At 35.0% G+C, this 26,485-nt stretch overlaps 1 protein-coding gene across 39 annotated transcripts in view; it reads right to left on the reverse strand.

Annotated features, from left to right (window-relative positions):
- The window catches only part of SOX5 (SRY-box transcription factor 5), a 964,448-nt gene that overhangs the window by 172,170 nt on the left and 765,793 nt on the right, over positions 1 to 26,485 (reverse strand). For all 39 annotated transcript variants that reach the window (XM_048216852.2, XM_044385168.3, XM_057303269.1 and 36 more), the window contains one exon: positions 25,097 to 25,165. In XM_048216852.2, coding sequence (XP_048072809.1) covers positions 25,097 to 25,165 — 69 coding nt within the window. The remainder of the gene's footprint in view (positions 1 to 25,096; positions 25,166 to 26,485) is intronic.

Raw genomic sequence — 26,485 nt, forward strand, 5'->3', positions numbered from 1 at the left:
ATAAAGACCCTTGATTTGATTAAAAGCATCACTGCGTTTTAGAGATCCAAGTTTTGTAATCTATACCAGGCTTTTATGGATGAGACAGCTGAAGATTTTAAATTATTTTTATTGATGGCTTTATCGAGCAATTAATATGCTTCCCACAAGATAATCAAATATATGCTGTGAAAATACAAAGATAAATTCTATTGAGATTCTCCTTTCAATAAGAGTAGATAAAAATTGCTTTAAAATGTGTAATACAAGGTAGAAGGTAGTAAGACCATTAAAGAGGTGTAGAATGGTAAATGATATAGGAATCCAGAAAAATTTTTTGCTCTAGGAAGATAAGGGAACTATTTATGGATAAGAGGACATATGAATTTTATCTTAGTGTATGTGAATTTTCTTGACATGGGGGAAAGAACAGGTAATACAATTCTAGGAAAAGGAATCCACGTGAGTAAAAACATGGAGACCAGAGAGTGAGAAAGTGTGAAGATCAGAAGAATGGTTAAGATAGTTGGATCATCAAGTTCATAAAAGGAAATGAGAGAAAACCAACTTAAAAGAGTAAGGCAGAACCAAATGGCAGAGGGCCTAGAATGACAGGCTAATAAGGAATCATTTAATCTTGTAAGTAGCTAGGAGCTGTCAAAGATTTTTGAGCAAGCCATGGACATTAGGAGAGTTTTTCTTTAAGAAGACTGATCCGACAGCAGTACACAAAGCCAACTGGAGAGTAAAGCTGCTAGAGTTAGAAAAGTTAGGTTGCCATTGCAGGGATAAGCGGAAGAAGAACTTGAATTTGGGACAGGAAAGGGAAAACAAGAAAACACATAAGGGATATCATGAAGGCAAATCTATACAGTTGCAATGTTATACAAAGGGAAGTGTGAAGAGGAAGACATCAAAAATAAATTCAAATTTTTGAAGTTAAGTGATTGGGAGACTGGAGATATGATCATTAGCTATTTCTAGACCACAAATCATAAAACTAGAACTTCTTTATATAATCCATGATTGATAATTCAGTAACAGATTGCTAGTCCATGGTCTGTCACATACAGCACATTTCATTTCAGCGTATACCATCATCATGGAAATCATTTCGTAGAGCTGGAAGTCTGTTACGTTGACTAAAACTAAGAGTCATTTCTTTGCTGATTCCAGAAATATTTCCCACAGAGAACGAGGTTAGGAATAAACAAAATAGGTTCAGGACTCCTTTAGGAAGTCTAAATACAAAAGTATCCTCTAGTGCACCTCGACCTTTGGGGTTTTACAAAAAAGAAATTGAAAAATGTATTTAAATGGCAGTAACCTCATGGTTTAGATATTCTAACAAGTACCCTAATAGAGACAAAATCTTAAGAAAGTAACTTTAATTTTACTCCAGTAGGAATAAATATAAACAGTACAGGGGTTAGGGAATAAGGATATTACTCTTACATCACTAATTTATTTTTTTTTTTTAAGATTTTATTTATTTATTCAACAGAGACAGAGACAGCCAGCGAGAGAGGGAACACAAGCAGGGGGAGTGGGAGAGGAAGAAGCAGGCTCATAGCAGAGGAGCCTGATGTGGGGCTCGATCCCACAACACCGGGATCACGCCCTGAGCCGAAGGCAGACGCTTAACCGCTGTGCCACCCAGGCGCCCCTACATCACTAATTTAAACAAGATTCCTAATGTAATGATACTTCTACTGGTTTAGAAGTTGAGGATAGTATCTGATGTTTCTGTGTCTGTAACCTATATATAAGGAGAGGACTAAATCAGTATGGGAAATACTGCGTCCCTCTAGTATCAATATAGTCATGTAGTAATATTTTGGATTTAAGATTGACATGGGAAATTGGATGTTTACTTTAAAAATGTGACATATCATCACGTGTCACTTTAAGAAAATTCTGTTACTTGATAAAGACTTATACCTCCCAAACAGCAAATAAATGAAAAGAATGCACATCACACAATACAGTTAAAAAGTCTCCATACAATTTAAACTTAGCACCATCGATTAATGTTTACTGAACATATCTAGTGCTTTGTTTTTCGTATATTGTCAAACTTTAAAATATAAGAAACAAAGTATATTTGTGATGGTGTGTGTGTATGTGTCTATATACAAAATAGAGAGTTACGCATTTGATACGTATTTCCAACAAATGAACAATGTTGACACGGATCTGCTACAGGTCTTTGAGACAAAATTGCCTTGTTTTACTAGTAAATTTGTAATTAAAATCATATTTATGATGTATTAGGATATATTTCTATATATAAATGCATTTGATAAAAATATATGCTGACCAACTTTGTAAAACTTATAAAATGTATGATGGAATGTTAGCTATATGTCAAAAAACTAAAAAGAAAAATGCTAACAGGAACCTGAAGTAACTGCAATTGGAAAAACAGAACTAGAAGCCTTTAAAATATTATATTGATAAAGTAATTTTCCTAACACAATAAGACACAATCCTAGCTCTTACTTCAAAATGAAATAAAACAAATCAATTCATTGGAAATTCTGTTTCTTAACCTTCATTTTCTTGTCACATAGATGTTACTATTTTAACTATCATTATTAAAGCACCTTCTGTTAGCTGGGCACTAACTTGATGCTTTAATTAACTTCTAATAATCATAATAAACCTGAAACAAGGATATCTTTATATTAGAAATGAGGAGAGTGGCTAAATTGCTCAAGTCATCCTACTAGTGACTAGTAAAGTGCCCTTTAAACTATGTTCTCTGCCTGAAGAGTCCTATCTTCAGCACCCCCTCATATGACATAACCATGTCAGAACAATGCCAGTATGATGGCCGCCACTGCTAAAGCAATAAAAACTTAATCAAGATCGCTTGTTTAAAAATCTGACTGAATTTGGGGCACTTGGGTGGCTCAATCCGTTAAGCGTCTGCTTTCAGTTCGAGTCATGATCTCAGGGTCTTGGGATCGAGTCCCACATCAGGCTCCATGCTCAGCATGGAGTCTGCTAGTCCTTCTCCCTCTGCCCCCTCCCCGCCCTGCTCGTGCTTACTCTCTCTCTCTCAAATAAATAAATAAAATCTTTAAAAAAAAATCTGACTGAATTCATCAAATATTTTGGTATCATTATTGGACACAGCCCCAAAGTGATACACAAATCTTTTTCCAAATGGTCAGGAGTCTAGTGTATGATAAGAAAAACAATGAAAAATATGTAAAACTGATATTCTTAACTTTCTTAATGATGAAGGCAATTTGTGCAGATATTACCAGCTGAACAAATATGGATTAGGTACAAATGATCCTTAGGCTATGTCCACATGTTTAGCAGCCAAGCTATAAGAGACATCTATTGATTATAACCTCAGGACAAACCAAGCAGCCAGAGTCCACGGGGAGGAAACATATGATTACAACAACCATCATTAATTATGAACTTTACATATGCTAGTTATTACCCAGTATTTAAAGATGAATAAATTGGAATTTGAAGAGATTAAATAAGCTTTCTGAGTTTATGCAACCACTATATGATGGAACCAAGATTTAAACAAAGTCCCCTGAAGCTAAGTTCAGGGTGCTATCAACTGTATCACTCAATGATAATACTGTGTCTTTACAAATTACAGCTGCACTGAAAAACAACTATTTAGTCCAACCTAAGGTTACACGTAAATATAACTGGGATGATAAAGCAGTTCTGTGTATCGACGGTATTCTTGCATGTCATGTACTCGTTCTTCTCTCTACTCAATGCTTTCTTAAAGAAACAAGATATCTAATAATCAAAATAATTGTAATTCAATGAATTAATAATCTTAACAGTTATATCAGTTGAACTATGTTCTCCAAAAAGACATATCCAAGTTCTAAGCCCTGATACCTGTGAATATGGCCTTATTTGGAATTAGGGTCTTTGTATATGTAATAAGTTACGATCTAGAGATGAGACAATTCAGAATTTAGTTTGGGCCCTGAACCCAAACACTGGTGTACTTATAAAAGACTGAAAAGAGATACTTGAGACACACAGAGATCTAGAGGAGATGATGATGTGAAGATGGATGCAAAAACTGGAGTGATATACCTACAAGCCAGGGAACCTGAATCATGCTGGGCATTCAACAGACGCTAGAGAAGAGGCATGATGTGGATTCTCTTTAAGAGGTTGCAGAATCAACCAGCCCTGCCAGCACCTTAATATTGGACTCTGGCCGCCACACTGTATGAGAACAAATTTCTGTTGTTATAAACCATCAAGTTTGTGGGAATTTGTTATGGCAGACCTATGACACTAACACAACAACAGTTCTAAAATGAAGGCATGAAAATTCTACTTCCCCAATACATGGTACTGGAGTGTTAGAATTTCTTTCAGTCCTGGATGATCCAGAAAGTCTAACATCATTAATTCAGCCCTAGAAGATTTCTGAGATGTTGTTGGCTGTATTAGTATTACCTGAATCATGGATGCTATGGCATTATGTAGTTATTCTTTACATATTATGTTCCACTAACAGTGTTAGGGACACATATGCACTCTCTCTCTCTGTATTTAAATTGTTTGGAATGAATAGTATATATTTTCTGCTTTAACTAGCATTGGTCACTTAACAGTATATGTTGGTCATGTTTTGCGGTTGATACATTTGCTCAGCCTTACTCTTTTTAGTACCTACACAATATTCCATAATATGAATGTACCATATGAATTTTTTTTTCTAAATAATTCTCTAAAGTATAATGTAAAGGCAATAGCAATAGGCTAATTTTTATGCCAGAAGTTATGACTGAAGTTAGAAATATTTTAAAGTAATTTTTAACAATGTCTACAGCATATGTCATTTTCTATATAAGTCTGTCATTTTGTCATCTCACATCCTCACAGGAGGGGTGAGTACAGTAGAGTAAGATATTTTGTGAGAGAGGGAGAGAGATATCACATTCATATAACTTTTATTACAGTATAATGTTATAATTATTCTATTTTATTATTAGTTATTGTTGTTCATCTCTTACTGTGCCTAATTTATAAATCAAACTTTATCACAGGTATGTACATATAGGAAAAAAAGTATACGTAGAGTGTTGTACTATCTGCAGTTTCAGGTATCCACTGGAGGTCTTAGAATGTACTTCCTGTGGATAAGGGGGGACTAATGTAACTTATATTAATTTTATATTATATGATAGGTCCGTAATGTTTAAAAGGTCAGACAGAAATTATATTTTTACTTCTACTCTGCAGAGATCCCATTATTACTCTAAGTACCTTAACAATTTTTATGACCAATAACAACATTAATAGTTATCCACTAAATACAGCTATGCCAGGTTATTAGACACAGCTGGATGCAAGAAGCCAATTGTGATGAAACAATCAACTGCTCCCATATGGTCCTTTCTAAAGAATGAATTCCATACAGAAATATCAGTGGTAAAGCAAGCAGCAACTTAGCATAAAGTCCAATAAGTAATGTTAAAAGGAAAAAGTAGTCATTTCTCCAAATAAATACTTGGCCTCAAAGAATAGTTAACAATTTAGTTTACAAAGAACTTTAATCTTACTATCTATCATCCAAATATGACTATCATTAGTAAACATCTTATGAAATTTGGACTTAGTTTAAATAATTCCTGGTCTCCAGAGACCTGATAATGTTTCCATAACTAAAAATTGATTTAAATTCTTCATTCAGATGATTCTAGGATTTTCAAGTTTACTAATATTTTGAATATGAAGATTTGGAGGAACCTTAAGGTATGCAACACACGGAAGACACTGGGACCCACTGAGAAACTAAAATTCTCATAAATCACGTGACTTAATGTGTGTATGTACAAATTAATTAAAGACTGAGAAAATATGCTAATACCTGAATTCTATCTGACTAAGGACAAAGTTAAATCAGAGATGTAAATCAACAAAGATACTAAAAGCTAGCATTCACTGTTATTAATAAAACAAAGGACAAAAATTAACTTTGAATAGTTAACAGTTTTGTCAGACAACTCTTTTGTCCACTGTTTTGGACAAGAGGCAGGCGTGTTTATTATTTCACACGTAAGATTATGAAAAAAAATGTGGTACAAGGGATAACACTGGGAGATGGGGTTGTGATCAATTAAGCCAACTCCTTTAAACACCATACTAATGTACATACTAATACATATGCTACAAAATAAAGCTAATTATGTCAGTTATAAAGTAAACATATAATTCTGCTTTTTTTGCTCCTGCTGCATTCCCCCCGAGGGGGGGATAAACAACCAAGAAGCAAACAAAAACCTTTCTGGGAGGCTATGATTACTCAAATTTCAGGATCAGAGTAATGATATGAAGCAGAGGAGGGGAAAATTGATTACCAACAACATACATTTGCTCTAATGCTCTACAAATTTTGAGACACACTCACATTATAGTATTTGACTGTTTTATCTTGACAATCATGTGAGAGACTACCATTTCTTACCTATAGAGGAAGAAGCTGAGAACCAATGACCTTAAGTGACTTGTCCAAAGTCATACAACCCGAAAACAGTCAACTCCCCAGTTTCTAAATCCTACAATCTCTGTACAGCCCAAATAGCCTTGCAAGGAAAAAACAAACAAACATCATTCCTCCTCCAGTCCTGTTCCCCTGTGCCCTCTCAAGGCACTCTTCTTTAAGATTCAGTCACCATCCACACACAAAGAAATGCCTTTGCAATCTCCGCTTGGTTCTCCTGCGTCTTTTGGATTTTCTGTCGCCTTTTTGCACATGTATTTCCTCCCTCATTTTCTTTGGCCCTTCCAACATTTGAAATAGCTACAATTACTGCCTCAGTTTACTTTTATAATAAGTAAAGCTATATCACTGGCTTTTTCCCACAGGATTCTGTAAATCTTAGTAATGTGTGAGCACTCTTTCAAAGGTGTTAAAATATCTTCATTATAGTTGAGCAGAATAGCTAAGATGTTTGGTCCTTACCTAATGGTAGTACTTTTGGGTCCCTTATACTTTGCATAAAGACATACCAACACTCTAACTGAACTTTAATAGGCCAAAAAACAAATCCAGTTGTGTTACTTATGTACATTGTTATGAATTAAAAATATTTAGAAAATATAATCTATATTTCATAATTTTTAGTCAGTCCTCAACCTTGACTTTTCTTCTTTTGCCTCAATCACTACCCGCCAATGATAGGCATTTGCATTCTTAATTACTGCTCTTTCACTTTTAGCAAGCTATTAAATTGTAAAAAGAAAAAGGCCTGTAGCATTTCTCACCATCATGTTTATTAAGACCGGCTCGGAACTGCATAAGGGGAGAATTATATTTCCTATCCAAGCAGGTGGGTATGTAGGATTGTAAAAAGAGAGCCTCAATGAACGAGTCCCTCTGAGTAGGAACAGATCATTATAACAGATGATGTGGGCAGACATCCCACTGACATTTAGCACAGCTTAACACAGCCAGAATGGAATAAAACTTAATAGTGGTCAAGGAGGAGAGAAGGGACAAGTAGTAATAAAATAACTGCAGCACATCCTGAGGTGATTTTCTGTTTCTCCTTTAAGTTAAAGAAGCACCATAAGGAAAAAAGTCTCATAAGTCTGTTAGAGTTACCTGAACAGTCAGTGGCACTGGGGGAAGCTGTCTAACTATGCACATCTTTCCTCGATAAGCTTTTCCCTTATGATTTCAACAGGTGAGTTATAATGCTTGCCCTACTGTCAAAATGGTTGTTATTAAGGAAAAAAAGAATTAAAATTTCTTCAAAATGTCATTACCATCTTTAAAATATTTTAAAATGATACAGACCAAGCTCAAAATATTCTCATTTTCAAATCTTTATGCAAATACATCAATAAAAGGAATAAATAATAAAAGTGTGTTTATGGAGTTGAAATTTCAAGTAAAAATCCTATGAAAACTTTAGAGTGTTATCACTTCTTAATGCTACTGAAGTTGCTGATCAGAGTAAGCAAAAGAAAAAAAAAAAAAAAAAGGAACCAGGGTAAGTATTTTGGGATATACACATTCCTTGGGCTTTCTAGAAAATTCTCAGTGAAAATACATTAAAAAATTCAGGAATTATTCTTTAATGTAGGCATTTCAGTTTCATTCTGAGGCTGTAAAACGCTTAAAGATAAGAACCAAACTTCCTATCCTAATCTTTACATCTAGAAAAAGAGATTGGACAAATAGGTTCAACATCTTAGGGTCCATAATTTCAGGGAGTTGGCAGAATTATATCACAGAAGGTTAATCTAAATTGAACTGGGATGGTTGCAAAATATAATGTTTTCACAAACCACATTTAATCCTTCCACCTTTTCCTGTGAAAACTCAAACAATTTTGAATTCTCCAAATCTGACTCCATTTTCAAGGTATTCTGTCATCACATATTAGTCCATATTAAAAACCTCAGAAATTATTAGTGTTAGTTCGAGAGTTTTAAAAAATATTTCTTTTCTATTTTCCTTGATCAAGTTTCAAAATGAAGAAAATCAAATACTTAAGAAAGAGAAAGAAAGAGGGCAAAAAATGGCTCTTAAATAAAAATGTAGGAAGGAGATGGGCCAAAAGGGAATGCTAACTCCATGTGGCTCTGCATACGGTACTAAGAAGCTTAGAAAAGAATAACTCTATTCTATTTTAGAAAAACAGAACTCTGAGGATTTAATCAGATAAAGAAGGAACTATGAGGATAGTGTCATGTCTTAGCATCAGAAGCCATTAATAATCTTCTCAAAGTGGGCAATGTGATAGGATACATGCATTTGAGAACTTCAGTACTCTTCATAAATACCGTAATCCTAATTTTCTTTAATTTAAAAATAACTAAAGAATGTCCACTCATTGGCTTTATTGTTACTTTTTTTCTGTAATAGACCATATAATGTTATTCTATAATTATGACTGTATACAAGAAAATCATCAGATACCTTAATTGTGTCACCACATGGATGAGCACAGATTTGCCAGATGAATTAAAACCTAATTGCTCCATGACTCAAAATGGGATTCTGTTTACATGCATTAACTTTGTATCCTACAGTGGCCATGTAAGAGATAAAATATTATATGTATATATATATACACAATATATATACACATATACATATATATATAAAGAATATACATATATATATAATGATAGTTCTGCAAGAAATGAGATTCACAAGCTGCTGTAAGAAGTGTGACTCTCCCACGATTAAAAAGATTATTTGCATTTTCATGCTCCCAGGATACTAAACCTTTTTAAAGCAGGTATTTACAAAAACATCTGATGGATAGTTACGTCTGTATTGTGTTCTTTCTCCTAAATTCTGCTGAAATGATCTGTTGTCTAGGAATGAGTTTGTGTCATAAGCATGGGAATAACTGGGGAGAAAGCAACTGGATAAGAGTGCAAAAAGACAAAGATATGAGGTAGCAGAAGACAGGTTAAAGAGAAGACAGTTTAAAGTAATGACGTGTTGATGGAAGTATTTGTAGACCTCAAGATTGTGCTTGTAATGAGTTTAAGAGCAGTAGCCTCTTTTAATCACAAAAGAGACTTCATTTAATGTCTCAAGGGATAAAGATTTTAGAGAAAGATCTTGCTTTCCTGTTCTCTTACGTGAATGTAGCATTTGTTACAGAATGAAACAGGAAAAGAGTGTTTTTATTTTATTTTATTTTATTTTATTTTTTTAAAGATTTTATTTATTTATTCGACAGAGATAGAGACAGCCAGCGAGAGAGGGAACACAAGCAGGGGAGTGGGAGAGGAAGAAGCAGGCTCATAGCGGAGGAGCCTGATGTGGGGCTCGATCCCAGAACGCCGGGATCACGCCCTGAGCCGAAGGCAGACGCTTAACCGCTGTGCCACCCAGGCGCCCCAGGAAAAGAGTGTTTTTAAAACAACAGGACACTGTAAGATAAAGATTTCAATAAATGATAGAATAGGAGTATATCAAATACCCTAAATGGGGAGGCTGGGGAATGGGCATCATTTTATAGTGGGGAAAAAAAATCAATTGCATGATGGGAAAATATTTTCCTTTGCCAAAATTTTCATTTCCTATTTCAGGTTTTTACAACATCTAGAAGTCAAGAAGTTCCTTAAAATATTTTAGTTTTACTTTGAAAGTTTCTCAGCTACTGTTTATCAAAAACACTTTTCTTGGAGAAGCAGATCAGACATTATTTTCATGCTAGAACCTTGTTGTTTTTGTTTTCCTTATTTACTTTAGAGTCTAATGATATGACATTATAAATTTTTATCTAAAATGGATCAAACACAGATACTAGCTCACTGTAAAAATAATCATTAAAAAACAGCAACTATTATAAACCAATAAAATATATGTTTAAAAAAGTTTTGTATGTATGCCTTCCAACATGATATACTGATAATTTTAGTGAATCAAAATGTGATGAACATTTCCTAATTGTTCTATCCTAAGTGATGTGTCATTTACAATTTCTATGGAAACATTCAAATATTGTTCCAAATTTCTTTAGCAAAAGATTTAATATCTGTTTCAAATTCCAGATAAAGTAACAAACTCAATGTGATGGGCTCTGCAGAATTACTGCTCATTTTGTTTTCAGGAGTGCTTATGATCTTGATTTATTTGATATAATTAACCAGGGCTAAGAGACTAGGGTCTACATCTAATTACTTATGGGAATTTGGCATAGCTCTTATTATTTCTGGACCATATCTTCTCCTTCTACCAAAGAAGAAACAGTTGGACTAAGTTAGCTCTAAAGTCTATTTTTTATATTAATTATTTTATCAGTCACTGAGTTCTAATTCAATAGTATTCAAAGTGTTGGTCTGTGAGGAGGTTGGGAGCTTGTACGAGTAGGTAATCCACCAAACTGCTTCCTTTGTCGAGAAAGTATTGCAGTGAAAAAGCATGTCAGCTGAATTAAAGTGGGTTTAGCAAGCTCCTTATCTCATTAAGGACATCAGCAGCTCAAAAACTGGTCTAAGGGCCCTACTGTGCTCACACATTCTTTTTTTCTGCTCATTCAAATGATTATCTTCGAGCATACCCAAAAGTTTTTATGATGATGCAAACATTAGTAGTCTTCAGTCTTACAGCAATTGAAAAGAGTGAAATAATTGGCAGGTTTCCTAAGTATACCCTTCAACTACGCAGTTGGTTGTTCCTTAAATAATTAAGAGGCTATACATTACATTTAGCCTCCCAAGACTCAGGCTCAAGCCAAAAAAACTTGAATTAACCACAGCTTTGGTTCTTGTGACTGTATCTAAAACCGACCCTGACCAAAAAAACAACACAAAAGAAAACAAACAAACAAAAAACCCAAGTGTCTTTATGAGTTTTCAAACCAAAATTTAAATATCTATTTAAACAAATCACATGGCATTCACAGGGGAGTTAGAATCAGTGGGGTATACCGAATTTCTCTTATTAAGATCCAGAGAGTACAGAAGAACAAGTAACTAGTGTGAATAGACACACAAAATATTTAAAATATGAGTGTCCTAGAAGATTTAGAGCAGGATATACATTGCACTGAATATACAAGCCTAATAACTGAGTACAAAAACATCTGTCATTTTCAGAGGTTCTTATTTGTGGAAATTACAGCCCAGTGAATCCGTATATTTTTTCATTAACATAGTCTCAAAATTTAAAAGAAGAAACATACCCCTATCTTATTTTATTATATAATCATGCTCTTTAAGTCAGATATAACAGAATATTTTAAACGTATGTTCTAGGTATTAAATATTTACATAAGAAAAGAAGAGGGGGAATGAAAATTGGGATTCTTTCTCAGGGTAAAAATTACTATCTATATAAGTGGATGACATTTTCATTGTTCAGGTGCTTCAAGGCATCCATTTGGTCAAAGGCAGCTGCTTATATAAATAATGGTGGAGCTCTTTAGTTACGTATTTTTAAATTGGGATGTTTCAAACTAAGGGCAAATTTTATCAGAATGTAAATTATTTATCCATTGATTCATCTTGCAAATATTGACCCCTAACAGCAACAACACTTTCTCTTTCCCCCTTTTGCAGCTATTTGCTTGCTGAATAATTTTTGTCTCTCTTCATACACATATACCACATTTCTATATACATTACTTCATTTTAAATGTCTTTCAGTGCTTCTGAGTCTGACTGATGTAAGATGTTATTTTGAACATGCCAAAGCATCTAAACGGCCCTGGTCTTTTCTTTTCAGCCTGCATTCCTTGATAAGTGGCAGAGCTTCCCACTTATCAGTCACTCAAAGTGACTGTAGCTGTCAGTTGTGTACAAAGCGCAATCAGTTTGGAAGCGGAGACACCAGCATTTTTCTTCTCAGCTTGAAGCAAACACGTTTTGACTGCTAGTCATTCAATTTTAAAGCATCCTCAATTAGGGGCGGATGAAGATATAAAGAAAACACATCCTAAACACCTCCACCAGGCAACAGAAAAATTTTATTGTTATCTCTTGATTTACCTCACGGCAGCACCATCCCTCCTCTTCTCCTGGCTGCATGACACGGGTGCTCGTGACAACACACCCTTATCGTGGAAAGATGCAATAATATATTATACTAACACTCTGTGAAACCTCTGCTGGAGCCTGTTTGTGTTTTCTTTTGCTCTCTGCACCACTTGCATCGCCCCACAAAAATTCAAATAATTTATTTTAAAATTAAAACATAATGATCTTTTACACTCACTTGGCTTATGAGGGGACAACTTTTTATTCAATGAAAACAAGAAATCTAGTTGCCTAATAAGAATAAAGAGGAGGAGACTGAGCCAGAGAAGGAACTATGGGAGAAAGAAAATAAAATCAGAAGGGTGAAGGAAATGACTAGTGGCTATGTCAGATGGTCAAGCAGCAGGTGTAGACACAGATACTGGCAAAGTAGTGGAAAGGAATACAGAGGTAGAGAGGGAGTAAAAGCATGTATTCAGAATTAGAGAGTGGTTATGGTAGAAGAAAAAAAATTAATATATACTTTGCCAATAAACAGAAAAGAAGGGAAACAGAGATTCAAAAAGATGTATAGAAACCCAAGAATACATACACACATATATACACACTCACACGGTGTATACACCTATAGTAATATAAATCTCTAGTTAAATATGTGTATGATATCAAAATTATCTCATTACCTCTTTTAGTAAACGTGTGTGCATGCCATGAAAGTTCATTAGTTCGCCTTCTCTCATTTCCTATTTAGGTATAACAAGATTGCCGACATCAGATTATTCTTTTTAAAGATACTTACTGATTTCCCCCATTTATAAAAGAGCACTCTCTTACCTGGTTTATTATAGAAAGCAAAACTGAATTACTTTTTAAAAAAAATCCTGCCACATTTGCCAATTTAATAGGTTTAATTCAGTTTGATAAGATCAATTACTCTTATTTTCTTGGGATTATCTGAATTAAATCACTCATTGCTACTCTAATAAGGAGAGAGAGGAAGAAGGTGCCTTTTAAGTTTACATAGTACTCAACTGTTAGGATCTCAGATTCTCTCTCTCTCTCTCTCACACACACACACTCCTCAGTTCCACTGTTTATAAAATGGAGATAATGTCATAACCTACCTGAATTCTTGTGATAATTACTTGAAATGACCTCTGCAAAGTGCCAAGTACTTAATGAGTAATGGGCTGCTTCTTCTCACCAGTATAATACAAAGTACAAAATGATTTTACAAACCATAAACGGGAATAGGAAATGCTGGTTATCTATTTTTGATGGCTCCCTAAACATCTATTTCAATCCCTTGAGAAAATTATCATCTTGCTTATTATTACATATACTACAGAGTGGGTAATGTGCCCACACTTTATTCATTCAACCAGTCAATAAATATTTTAAAGTTCTTATTATATGCCAGGAGCTATCATATGTACTTTGGGTATAGCAGCGAGCAAGACAGATCAAATCTGTGACCCCACAGAACTTATTGCCAGGTGTGTATTGTGGTAGCAGTATGGGGTACAGCAAAACCAGGGCACATATAAGGGGTTGTTAACAGCTCTGAAGAGAAGTAAACAGGACAAATGGTCAGAGATGACTAAGAGATGCAAGGACTATTTTGGATTGGGTTGTCAGAGATGTCCTCGTCCCCCCACCCCCCATCCAGAGGAGGATGGCATTTAAAGAGAGACCTGAATGAAATAAGGGTCTGAGTTACATGATGAACTAAAGAAAGCATTCTAGGCCATAAGAAAGAAATATAAAAATGAACTGATGCTAGAACATTCCTGGCATATTCCCTGAAACCAGGAAGGACAGGTTTCTAGGGTAGAAGGAATGAGGGAGACACTTCAAGAGGTTGGCATCCAAGTACAGCCCAATAGACTAACATAAGGCAAGTGGATTTATTTTAAAGGACATGATTTTGAGCATGGCTACAGCATAATTAAATTTAAAAGATCACACTAGCAGCTATGTGAAATGTCTGCTTAGGGGGTTAACAGAGGAAGCTGGATTACCAGCTTGGTGAGGAGGCTATAGTAGGAGCCTAGGTGAGAAATGATGGTGGGTAATGGTAAGAGAAGTTGGTCAATTGATAGACTGAGGATAAAAACCAATGTTGATGGATTAGTTGTGAGGTATTAAAGAATGAAAGGATTTAAGGATAGTTCCTAGGTTTTGTTGACAGCAACTAGGCATATGGTCTCATACTCATAGTTGGATAAACTGGGAAATGAGTTTTGGAAACATAATTAAAGGTTCTGCTTTCAAAATGTGAAATTTGGGTGCTTACTAGTTATGTACTTAAATAGGCTGAGTAGGCAGTTGGATATTTGACTCTGAGGTTTAGGAGAGATATCAAGGATGGAAAGATAAATTTTCAAGTATTATCTTTAAAATAGTACATAAAACAATTAGATGAGATCATTTAGGGAGTAAGTCAGGTGAGGGAGAATTACAGCAAGTTAGCCTTTGAAGGATGTGGAAGAAGCCACCAAAAGAGACTGAGGATGGAGAATAAAAAAGGGTTTTGTTTTTGCTTTTTTTGTTTTTTGTTTTTTTCCCTAAAGCAGATTGTGGTCTTTTGGAGGCCAACTGAAGAGTGTTACACGAAAGTGGGAGTAATCAACTTTATCAAATGCTGCCATGTGACTGAGAATTTACCACTTCTAGGATACTCATTGCAGAAGAAGCAATTCCAGTTTTTCTGTTCGCTTCTCCTTCAAGAGAAAACTAGTATAATAAAGTATCCTTAATGTTCTATTTGTCTTTCTTGCTTATTTTATTTGATTGTTAGTCTTTCTTTTCTAAAGAAAAACAGAGCCAAACACACACACACACACACACACACACACACACACACACACACTGAAAAGTCAGTTTCTTTTTGTCTATAAGATACATAAAAATTTACCAGCTTTTTGAAATAAATAAATCAGAGGAAGACAATTATATGATTTCACTCATATGTGGAATTTAAGAAACAAAACAGGATCATAGGAGAAGGGAGAGAAAAATAAAATAAGATGAAATCAGGGAGGGAGACAAACCATAAGAGGCTCTTAATCATAGGAAACAAACTGAGGGTTGCTGGAGGGGAGAGCGGTGAGGGATGGGGTAACTGGGTTATGGGCATTAAGGAGGGCACTTGATGTAATGAGCACTGGGTATTATATGCAGCTAATGAGTCACTGAACTCTACCTCTGAAACTGATATACTATATATTAATTAATTGAATTTAAAATTAAATTTAAAAAATTTTACCAGCTTTTGAGTAGAAATTAGTCCTCCAGCTACAGAACTCAACCAAATTTGCCATGTGCTAGGAATGCCTGGAATGTAAGTCTTGACTCATGATATAACTACTCTTCATAGAATAATTAATTTTATGTTAACACTCTGTTAATTTCATTGACATCTAATTTTCTTTCTATTTGTCAACTCTATTCAAAGAAAGGAGATAGAAATTCTTTCTAAAGGCTTTGTGAGCAACTCGCTGCTATCGCGTTGTTTGACCACATTAATGAACGTGTAAACTAGGGTAGAGTAAAATAGATTCATTTTAGGCCAGCATATTGACTTCTGGCCTATATTTCCAAATTTGTTGTTGTTAACTTGCCTTGTCTTGTTTTGTTTCTCACTATTTGATAATTACATTCCCAGGGTTTTATCTAGCCCTGATGGGCCCTGTTTTGTTAACTGATAAGATAGGGAGTACAGAGCCACAGTGAGGAAGAGTGTTCAACTTTTCCACAGGTAATGTTGTTTGGGAAAAGGCTGTAAAGTCATGGGAAAGACTGTCGTCAGTCTGCTTTCTGGGCCAACCTCAGTGATTCCATAATGGCCATTATGGATCAAATGAACCCAGGCTTCACTTCAGAAATCATACTGCAAAGATCAGAGAAAGAAGCAGCACAGAAATGGCACAGAAATAAGATAGAAAAAGGAAAACAATAAGGAAGATTATTTGAGATTCCACATAAAAGATGAGAAAAAAACATCTTCCATGAAATGCATTGTTTGTTTTTAGTGAAAAGCCCAAGTCAGGATGCATGCATTCCAGAACCAGATTACAGCTTCCAAAACCTTGGTCAAAATTACTTTAGCACAGTCACCAAATATAGTTACTTCAACCAGAGTCTCAGTAATGATATTAAAGAGTTTAAAATATCAGGGTCATAGTTTAAAATTCTACATAAATATAAACTCATATTGTTTGATAAATCTATCAAAAAGAGAAAAAGGATGGTAATATTCTCCATATCTATGTTCCCTGGAAACACCAAGGAAACTAGAAAATATACATTTACAAATCTTAGAACTGCCTCAAGCTGTTCTTTTCTGCCATAACTCATTGTCTTTACAAGGACTCGTTCATTCCCGCATACTGGTTACTGTGTCTTGAATATTTAAAAAGAAATTTAAGAATAATAAATAAATAAATAAAATTTTAGAAAGAAAGAAAGAAAGAGAAAGAACAAAAGAAAGAAAGAAGAAAGAGAGAGGAAAGAAGGAAGGAAGGAAGGAAGGAAGGAAGGAAGGAAGGAAGGAAGGAAGGAAGGAAGGAAGGATTTTTTAAAATGATGTCCTGATTTCCAATCCAGGGTGACAGACTGACCATGTGCTTTTATTGCATTCTTTCCTGAGATACTGTTAAAATGATAAAAACTATTAGACAAATTTAAAATTGTGTATCACATAAAATAGTAAAGAATAAGAGGTTTACACAGGCAAGAAATTTGACTAGAGTTTGGAAGATGAAAATTGTAGAATGTTAACTAAAAGTGGGTGAAACAAACCAGAGTATACATGGAAGGAGTTAGGCTGAAATGGGGCTTAAGTTGCCCTCAGAACCACTAGAAAGTCTTGGGACTTGACAGTCCAGGTATGAGAAACAGCAGGAGTGAGACCTGGATTGGAAACAGGCATAGTTGAAAGTGGCTCCATCAGTTCACCTCTACCCCAGCTATGTCACACTCCCTCAACAGAAACTGAAGAGTCTGGGAAAACTTGAGATAGTCAGCATGAACACTGGATTTCCAGAACAAAGATTTCTGTGTCCATACATGTAATGTACGGCCAGCTTCTTATTCTCACTAAAGCAGTGTTCACCTGTTGATAAACCTCATTCATAGTCACAGCTTGCAATCTAGTTTTTCTCATCTTGCTTTTAAATCTGAATGTGTAACTAATGATTTTTTTAAAAAATTGAGCAGAACTTTAAGCTGAAAGAGAAACATCAAGATAAACAAGCAGGTGAAAAATGGAGGAAAAGAAAATTTAAGGAAATGAGAATTTAACTTTTTAAAAACCTCAAAGTTTCAATTCAATGAGAAATGACAAGAACAGGATTAAACAGGAATAGGATAACCTGAAAACAGAATTATCAGGGAGCAAGAAGAAGCTTATGGAAATTAAGAATGTAATTTCTCAAATAAAGATTCAATTAAACAGTTCAGAAGATAAATTTCAGGCAATCCCCTAGGAAGAAGAATCAAGAAGCAGAGGCAAAATATGAACAATAAGAAACGTATTTATTAGTCCAGAAAAATAAAATAAAATATCTGTGTCGCAAGAGATGGAGAAAGAACTGGAAAATAATAATGAGATAAAATGGGTAAAGAAAAAAAAAAGAAAAATTTTCAGAGCAAAAAAAAAAAAAAAAACCACAGCTCTTTAGACTAAAAGATTCATGGAATTTACAATATAATAAATGAAAAATATCTGTATACATTCCAGTGAAATGTCACAATAAATAGAAAATACTAAAAACTTTCAGAAAGGAGAGATATTGGTCACCACCACCAACAAAACTCAGATCAGCATCATATTTCTTGTCGATGTTAGAAGATGATGAATCAATAGATTTGAAATATAAGGAAAAAGACTTCCAGCTTAGAATTTCATTTGCAGCCAAACTGTCAATCAAGTAGAGAACTTAAATAGAATGTTATTACATATACATATATTTAGAACGTTTTACCCCAGACACTTTATATCCTGCATCCCCACACTGCTCCTTTTCTTTCAGGAAGTTTCTCGTAGTTCTGGAGAAAAATTAGGAGCTAAACCAAGGAGGACAATATAGGAAACAGTGATTCCAGCTCCGGAGAATTATAAATGGACATTCCAGAATGTTGGCTGGACCAACTGATCCAGATGAAAGCAGGACAGGCGTCTAGGAAGCAGGCATCAAGAAAAGCAGGGTTTTGGAGATTTGATTTATTCTTGAGAATTTATGAAGTTATAAGGCAAATCACATGAGTAAACATGAGGGGAAAAGAAAAAAAGAAAAGAAAAGGGAAGAAAAGCTACACAAAAAGGAAATATGGAATATCCCTTTAAGACTATCCAAATAACAATACATAGATTTGTATTTTAATGTAAACAACATTTTTTGATTTTCAACTTTTAAGATTAAGCATTAGGTAAAGCACAACAGGTATGTGTGAATACATACATACATACATACATACATACATACATACACAAACACATGTATTAAATATATTTAGGTAGACATACAGGTAACAGAAATTGCAATTGGCAAGTGTGAAAAGACTATTTATGATTGATTGAAAAAGAAAAGAGGTGTAAGTAAACTATTTAAAGCTTAGAAGGACCTACTGGAAGAATTTAAATGACTTATGTAACTACATTGTAAGGTGAGGGAAGGAACAGGAGAGGATGTCCGGGTAGAGATACAAGAACTCAACAAATCTTCATGTCTAAGTTAATGATATTTAAAGATGATAAGTCAGAGACAGTATTATATTTTTATATACAGAGTAAATACTAAGAAGTTATTAAAAATGAAAATTCAAAAGATTTTAAAGTGGCTCCTTCTGAGTAAAAGGATTGGGCACAGTATACAGAGGAGCATATAGGGGAGTTGGCTCTGGGTAGGTGCTTTCCTTATTCTCTTGTACACTTAGCCATGTGACATGTGTTATATCAGTAAAAATTAAACTATATATGTATATCAATCCATCTGTACCTTTATCTTCAGAGACAGGCTTATCTAGACAGTGAAATAATATGAATGACTAAAATTCTATCATTAGGTAATTGCCAGGAGATGTATTAAAAATGGTTAAAGGATTTCAAAGTGGCTCTCTCTGAATGAAAGGACAGAAAGCTGCAGGTAGCATCCCTGATCTTCTAGGAGAGGTCACCTATCTTCTCGAATGGAGCCTCTACTTCCAGAAAGTACAAGGAGGAGCAGGAAGTCACCCTTCAAGCTACTTCTTTGTAACTCTGTATTTTCTCTGCCAATAATCTATCTGAAAGTCTAGAATTGTACCCTGTTCAGTTGTGGTATATTTTATTTCCTAGAGCAAAACATTAGTCAGAGCTCAAGGAGTTAATGCATTTCCTTCTCAGGTTGAAATGCTACCTTAATTGCATGGTGTTTATTCTTGGCATTTCCAGTCTCCTAAAGAGACAAGGTTACTTTGCAATCTCTTTGTCCTCATGTATGTGTGTGGAGTCTTGTTGAGGGGGGTAAAATGCTTCCAACTTACCACACTCAGAGAAAGAAATCATAAATCAGCAGGTCAGTCAGGTACTATTATTTCACCTTTCACGTTATTATGTTTTCAATACAATATTTCAATGGATTTTGTTCTGCATAATAATTTATCAAGAATTACCAAAACTCTTAATGAGCTCAGAGAACTTTGGCTCCAATAAAATGAAACCTTTATCACAAATTGGTTGAGCCCATAACTGCAACTTAATCATCCAATTGTACATAAGTCAAGTTGTATTTTTATTTTGTAGGAATAAGTTCCCAGGGAAAGAAAACTCATTTTAAAACTTCGGGCCATTAAGCCTTAAATGGTAGAATGTCGGTGAAATAAAAATGAACTAGGCCAAGACTTGGGAAACTTGGAACCCAGCCATTGTTCTACAAGTAACAACTTCTGTGACATTGGGAAAATCTTCTAACCTTACTTGGTTTCAGTTTACAAATGTCAAAATAAGAGATAGGTCTAAATAAAGGCTTTCTAAAAATCCCTTGTAGTTCTAAAATCATATGAATTGTGGAACACTGAACTTACAGTTTTCAGTGACTACTACCATGTAGATTATATTCTTTTTTTCCTAGAAATTCTCCTCTTGCTGGAAATACCCATCAAATTGTTCATCATCAGAAATACAGAAGGAACAAGTTTTTCTCTCCTAATGACCTAGGCAAAAATTTTCAGCATTGTGTGCTCACTACATGTCAGGTATGATTCCATTTAATACTCAAACTAACCCAGTGTCAGTTATTATAATTCCCATTTAATGGATGGGAATATTGAAACCAGAGGGATTAAGCAATTTTCCTAAGATCACACTCAGATGAGGTGTGAACATGTAGAAACAGAATTCAGGTATGTCTTAATTCCAGAGAACCTGCTCTCTATCTTTATTTTTAATCATTCAATACAATTAAAATCATATTTCATACAGATAAAATTTGTCCCATACCACCTGAAGAGTCAAGCTCTTCCCTATATACCATGGAATGTACACTGGCTAGTTAAGAATACAAAAGAACAGAGATTTGTCCTTTGCTCTACCCATAGCTCTAGACAGAATCAGTGACCCAAAGCTACTACTAGTCCTGCAAATATATACCTTATGAATCAGAAACAATGACAGGGGATTAGGAAATACCAAATCTTTGCCCCCAAGAGAACACAATGAACAACAAACAATTGGAAAAGTTTGTGAGAAGGGAGAATGCAATCGATTTGTGGAATCTCTTAAGAAAATACAAACACTGAACTTTCCGTATGGGAATCATGACAAATACACATTTAAAAGAAGTAAAACATCTTTAAAAGTTCCCTCAAAAATATCTGAAGTGGATTTCATTCTAGAGCATGTTATTGGACTGACCCTATTAGATGCTAATAAGAACCTAAAATTCCATCAAGTATTATTGAAAAAGGGTAAAAAAAAAAATTAAAACTAGGACATGTTTCCCCCACTCACTCCCAAAGCTATAGAAACCCTGTCCCATACAAAGCTTCAAGATAAAAGGGAACTCGAGTCTCCAGGGACATTCAGTTTGTTGCCATAATGGAAGCTGAGTAGAGGTCACTCATTCTTTTACTTTAAAAGGTTCTGGTAACAGTGAATGAGGTCAAGATGAACCGTTGGTTTAGGATCATTATTGGAAACATAAACCACCTTATTATCCCTATTAGAAACAGGTTGATTTAATGTAAAAAAGAGATTAGTTAGAAAATAAAATTGCTAAAAGATGGGCACTGTAGCATAAGCAAAAGATTAAAGGGGAAAAAAGGTTACCTTTTAAAAAATCTAAAGATATTTTTCTCTGAAATATTTACAAATTTCATCTCACATATTAACGTGCATTAAGAGTTAGCTAGGTACAGTAAGCAGGAATGCAAAAATATTCTATTTTTTTTAAGGACAGCAAAGAAAAATATTAAAAGAAAACACTGCTGAATGGGAGAAAAAGAAGACAAACTTCTTAGTGTTGCTAAAATTGAGAGTCTCATAAAGAAACAGACAAGCTCTTGTGAGAAGATGAGATATTTTCTGGTATTATGACATGATTTTATCTGGAAAATGAACTGATTTATGACATTACAAAGAATAACAGAAAACTTTTTTGTTTCTTCTTTTAATCCTAATGAGTTACATGAATCAACCTAGAAGAAGACTATAACTCTACAAAAAGTCCTTGTAAGGAAGTACTGTAGATTTTCTCAATCCAATCACAATCATGCAATTGGAGCTACAGTTGCTTTTTAAAGAGAGAAAAACAGTTCATAAAGAATTGATCCTAAGTGATTGAACACAATTGGTGAATTTGCTAATTCTTCTGGCATTTTCTCTTTGAATATATAACTACAGAGTAAAACCTACTACCACTTTTTTCATCTGGAGTTGAAAGAAGATAGAAATAATAGGCCAAGAGAAATTTTAAATAACTTAGGTCATTAGAATACATGAATGTTTGTGCATACACAAATATGCACAAACTTGTTCATACACTTTTTAAAAATCAAATGACATATACTTCAAATGTAATAAAGATGTCTAAATCAACCTGTCCTTTAAAGAGGTCTCAGTAAAAAAATGAGAGAAATGTTGGGGAACATCATCCTCCTGTCATTTAACACAGCCATCAAGTGTGAAAATTTGTCTTGCTCTCTTACCCTGTCAATCTAATCCATCTAGCAGGTCTGTCTACCCATCTAATGCACTGCATGCCTTTACCAGCATTTGGGCCAAGCGTGTATTTATAATTGAAACCAAAAGCTTAAAGGCAGCCTTAATTGTGGGTCTAGTAACATTGCAGTCCACTATTCTACCAATAAAGGAACTGGAATATATTGTTTTCTAAAGCTCAAAGAGACAGTGGTATAAGACACGTAAGAAAATGCAATCAGGATGAACAATATACGTTGGTGTGTTTATTTCTACAAGGTCTTAAGCTCCATATTTAAGAAAGATAAAGGAAGTAGATCAAATTCAAAATATAATAGGTATCAAGTAAATTTATTCTGTAAATTCTCATGTAAGCATTGATTATGTGTGCATTGACAAAGATAAATTTTATAATACTATTTGTTATGAATTTGATTTGTCTTCCACCATAGCAGATTTTATTTTTACCCTTCTTCCTCCTTGTCAGATGATGCCAAGGAAAAGGAGGAAGGGGAAAGAAGAAAAGGGAGAGAAAACATTCTCAAAAAGAAATGTGGCAAGGATTTATACAAGCAAAAAAAAAAAAAAAAAAAAAAGGATCTGTTCCACATTTTTAATCTTCTATTTCTACACATGGCCCTATAGGGGTCCTTCCCAAAACTGAACAATTTCTCAATAGACTAATTTAAATATATTGTGACTTTCTTAACTATTAAGTATTTGCAAGACTGCCCCAAATCAACAATTTATAAAATATACTTTATAAGTATGTTTTTAGTTAATGAATATACTAGAAACTGTGTAAATGAATTCTTTTCAGATCATCAGTCTTGCTCCGTACTTAATTTTTGCTTGAAACATTTCCTACTTCCCAGATTAAATATATATAACTGCTTTGTTATCTTATATTTTCAATAATTAAAAACATTTTAAATGTAGATAACCTGGTACCATCAACTAAAACTATATTCAAAGTCAGCATACTTAGACTGAACATGAAATCCAACAAACAGTATTTTGTATTTTTTTTTTAAGTAGATTCCAGCCCAGCACGGAGCCCAACACAGGGCTCAGACTCACAACGATGAGATCAAGACCTGAGCCGAGATCAAGAGTCCAACACTCAAATGACTGAGCCACCCAGATGCCCCCAATGAACAGTTTGAAACCACTGAATTGAATAACCACATTCCAGAAATGATCAGACAGATAACACCACATTAGGATTTGCTGCTCATAATCACAGTTAAGGAAAGCAAAGAATCCTGGCTGGATCATCTCACTGATGTTTCTCTGTCTCTCTGAAGCTGTGACTAGCTCACAAAAATTTCAGGTGGACCAAGAACGAGTAAACTCTGATTGGGCTATATAATCCAGGGTAAAGTAATTAACTATCCCTGATCCAATTAGGTAAATGGGATAAACTCTGCTGGCAATGAAGTCTAAACATGATTAAATACACAAATGAAACAATGTAGACATGTTTGTTTCTGTAATTTACGATATTTACCTTAAAAATATGTTGGATTCTCAAGAGAGAATTTCAAAAGAAGGATGAATTTCTCTTAACATCTGCTTCCAGAAGACGATGTTACATAGGGTAGATTCAATGCTCCATGAATTAGATTCTTTTTCTTGCTGGTAATAGGAAGTATGTATTGAGCACCTACTGTGTGCCTTGATACTCCATCCATGATTTCATTAAATCCTCATAAACAACACTCTTAGGAAATAGGCACTTTTGGAAAGGGAATTTTCAAAAGGGGAAATATTTTTGTCAAAATTCGTGCCACCTGCAAATGGGGAAAACAGGCCAGCCCTGACAACTTACTTTTTCCTTCTGTTACCAATATAGCTGCTTTCTTCCATCTTCGTTGATGCTCCTTATTATCACACATTTCCATTTAAGCAAAAGATGCGGGTTACAGAGCCCTCACTCTTAGTCTCTCCGGGCAACATGAAGGGTGAAATTCTACTTGAACACCAAATCATTCCCCTTCCCTAACCTCAACCCTTATCACACGTGGCTCTTGAACACATAGTAAAATGTCGTCTCTAACAAAACTTGCTGTACCTTTTTGCTTCGGTTTCCCTGCACATCTCTCACTGAGATCACTCACAGTCACATTTTAAACATTAAAGGACAGAGAAAATGAAACCTTTCTAACATTTCTTGGCAATAATTTCCTTTTGGTATAGGATGAAAATGACTGTCAGCTCACTCAGATCGAAGCTCCCTGACAGTAGGGGCTGTGCCAGTCACCATTCGCAAGATTTCTCATGGCCTAGGAGGTGACACGGCAGGAATTACGTAAGCCGAAAGTAATTTTTATTTTGGAGGTTATTCTAGTTAGGTCATCTAAACATTGGAAACAGGATACAGACAGATAGAAGATAGATAATAGATAATAGATAGATAGATAGATAGATAGATAATTTTTTTTAATTGGAAGTTTGCATGAAATGATGATTTCTGACCTGGATCTGTTGCTGAAGCAAATTGATTTTGTGTTGTTGCTGCAGAAGCTGCTGCTGTTGTCTTGCAATCTGTGGAGAAATTGCACATGAAAAATTTAAAAGTATATTGTAGTCCCAGGGGGCAATTACCAATGTTCTGTGGCTCCAAGTTTGATTTGACACTGATTAAGATGATGAAAATAGATGTGCCTGTACCCCTACAGTACCAGCAATTCGTCCTTAAGTAGGATCAAACAAGATATTTAGTCTTCGGAACAGTTTCTTTTGGCCTAAAACAAATGAAGCCTAAGACACTCCAACAGTGATCCGATGCCGATGGTAGAGTGTTGGAAATCCCTCTTCCTTCCGGGCAATACAGTAGCAAGGTACGGCCTCTGGCACTTTTAGCTCTTTTCTACAAAAGAAACTACAGCGTCAAGGTGTGGGGGGGGTGTTGTTGCAACCTGGGAGTTCGGGGTAGCACAGAGTATTGCATTGGCAGAGGCTGTATACCTCAGCGAGGTTTTAGTATTTGCTTTTGTTTTTTTGTAAATACTGCCCTCATTTCTGCCTCCCACAAATCCCTGAAGTGCCAACTCTTCAATGCACTCCATCATGGTTTCTGTTCCCATTCTCCACTAAAATGATTCTTAATAAAAGTCGCCAATCTCATTTTTTTAATTCTTTTTTTAAGGTTTATTTATTTTAGAGGGGGAGGGAGAGAGGTAGAGAGTGGGGGGAGGGTAAAGGGATTGGGAGGGAGAGACTCCCAGGCAGACTCCGTTGCTGAGCATGGAGCCCGACACAGGGCTTGATCTCACGACCTGAGATCATGACCTGAGCCAAAATCAAGAGTCAGACGCTTAACTGACTGAGCCACCCAGGTGCCCCTCATTTTTACAATTCTAACGTGTTTTTTAGATTTCACCTTTTGTCCTTTCATCAAAATTCGACACTCGAGTTCTCTCCCCTGATCCTGAACTTTCTTCCTTGGCTTCCATGACAGCCTATTTTCCAGGTTTTGCTCCACCCTCAGTCTGTTCCTTCTCAGTTACCTTCAACTGCTCTGTCTAGCCAATCAATGTCGTAGTTGTATATGGCTCAATTTTAGACTCGATTTTTCCCCGTATCCCTACTCCTGAATGTATGCCAAGTACTTATGAATTTGTTTCTCTAGCCTATTCTTTGCTTTCAGCTTCAGACCCATTTTTCCAAAGACATTCTCAAAGGTACTTCATATTCAAGTTCAAAACTAAACTCAATTATGGCTATTTTCATGCTTTCATTTTATCTTAGGGACATGGTTTTCAAAAAATCCATTTTTTTTTTCTCCTCAAGAAAGGTAGAAAGGAGATGACAGGAAAAGGACTATCACTCTTTTCCTTAAATCTGGTCTTTCCCTTCTGCATA

Source organism: Ursus arctos, unplaced genomic scaffold (assembly GCF_023065955.2).
Source record: "Ursus arctos isolate Adak ecotype North America unplaced genomic scaffold, UrsArc2.0 scaffold_26, whole genome shotgun sequence".
In the NCBI taxonomy this organism is placed as follows: Eukaryota; Metazoa; Chordata; class Mammalia; order Carnivora; family Ursidae; genus Ursus; species Ursus arctos.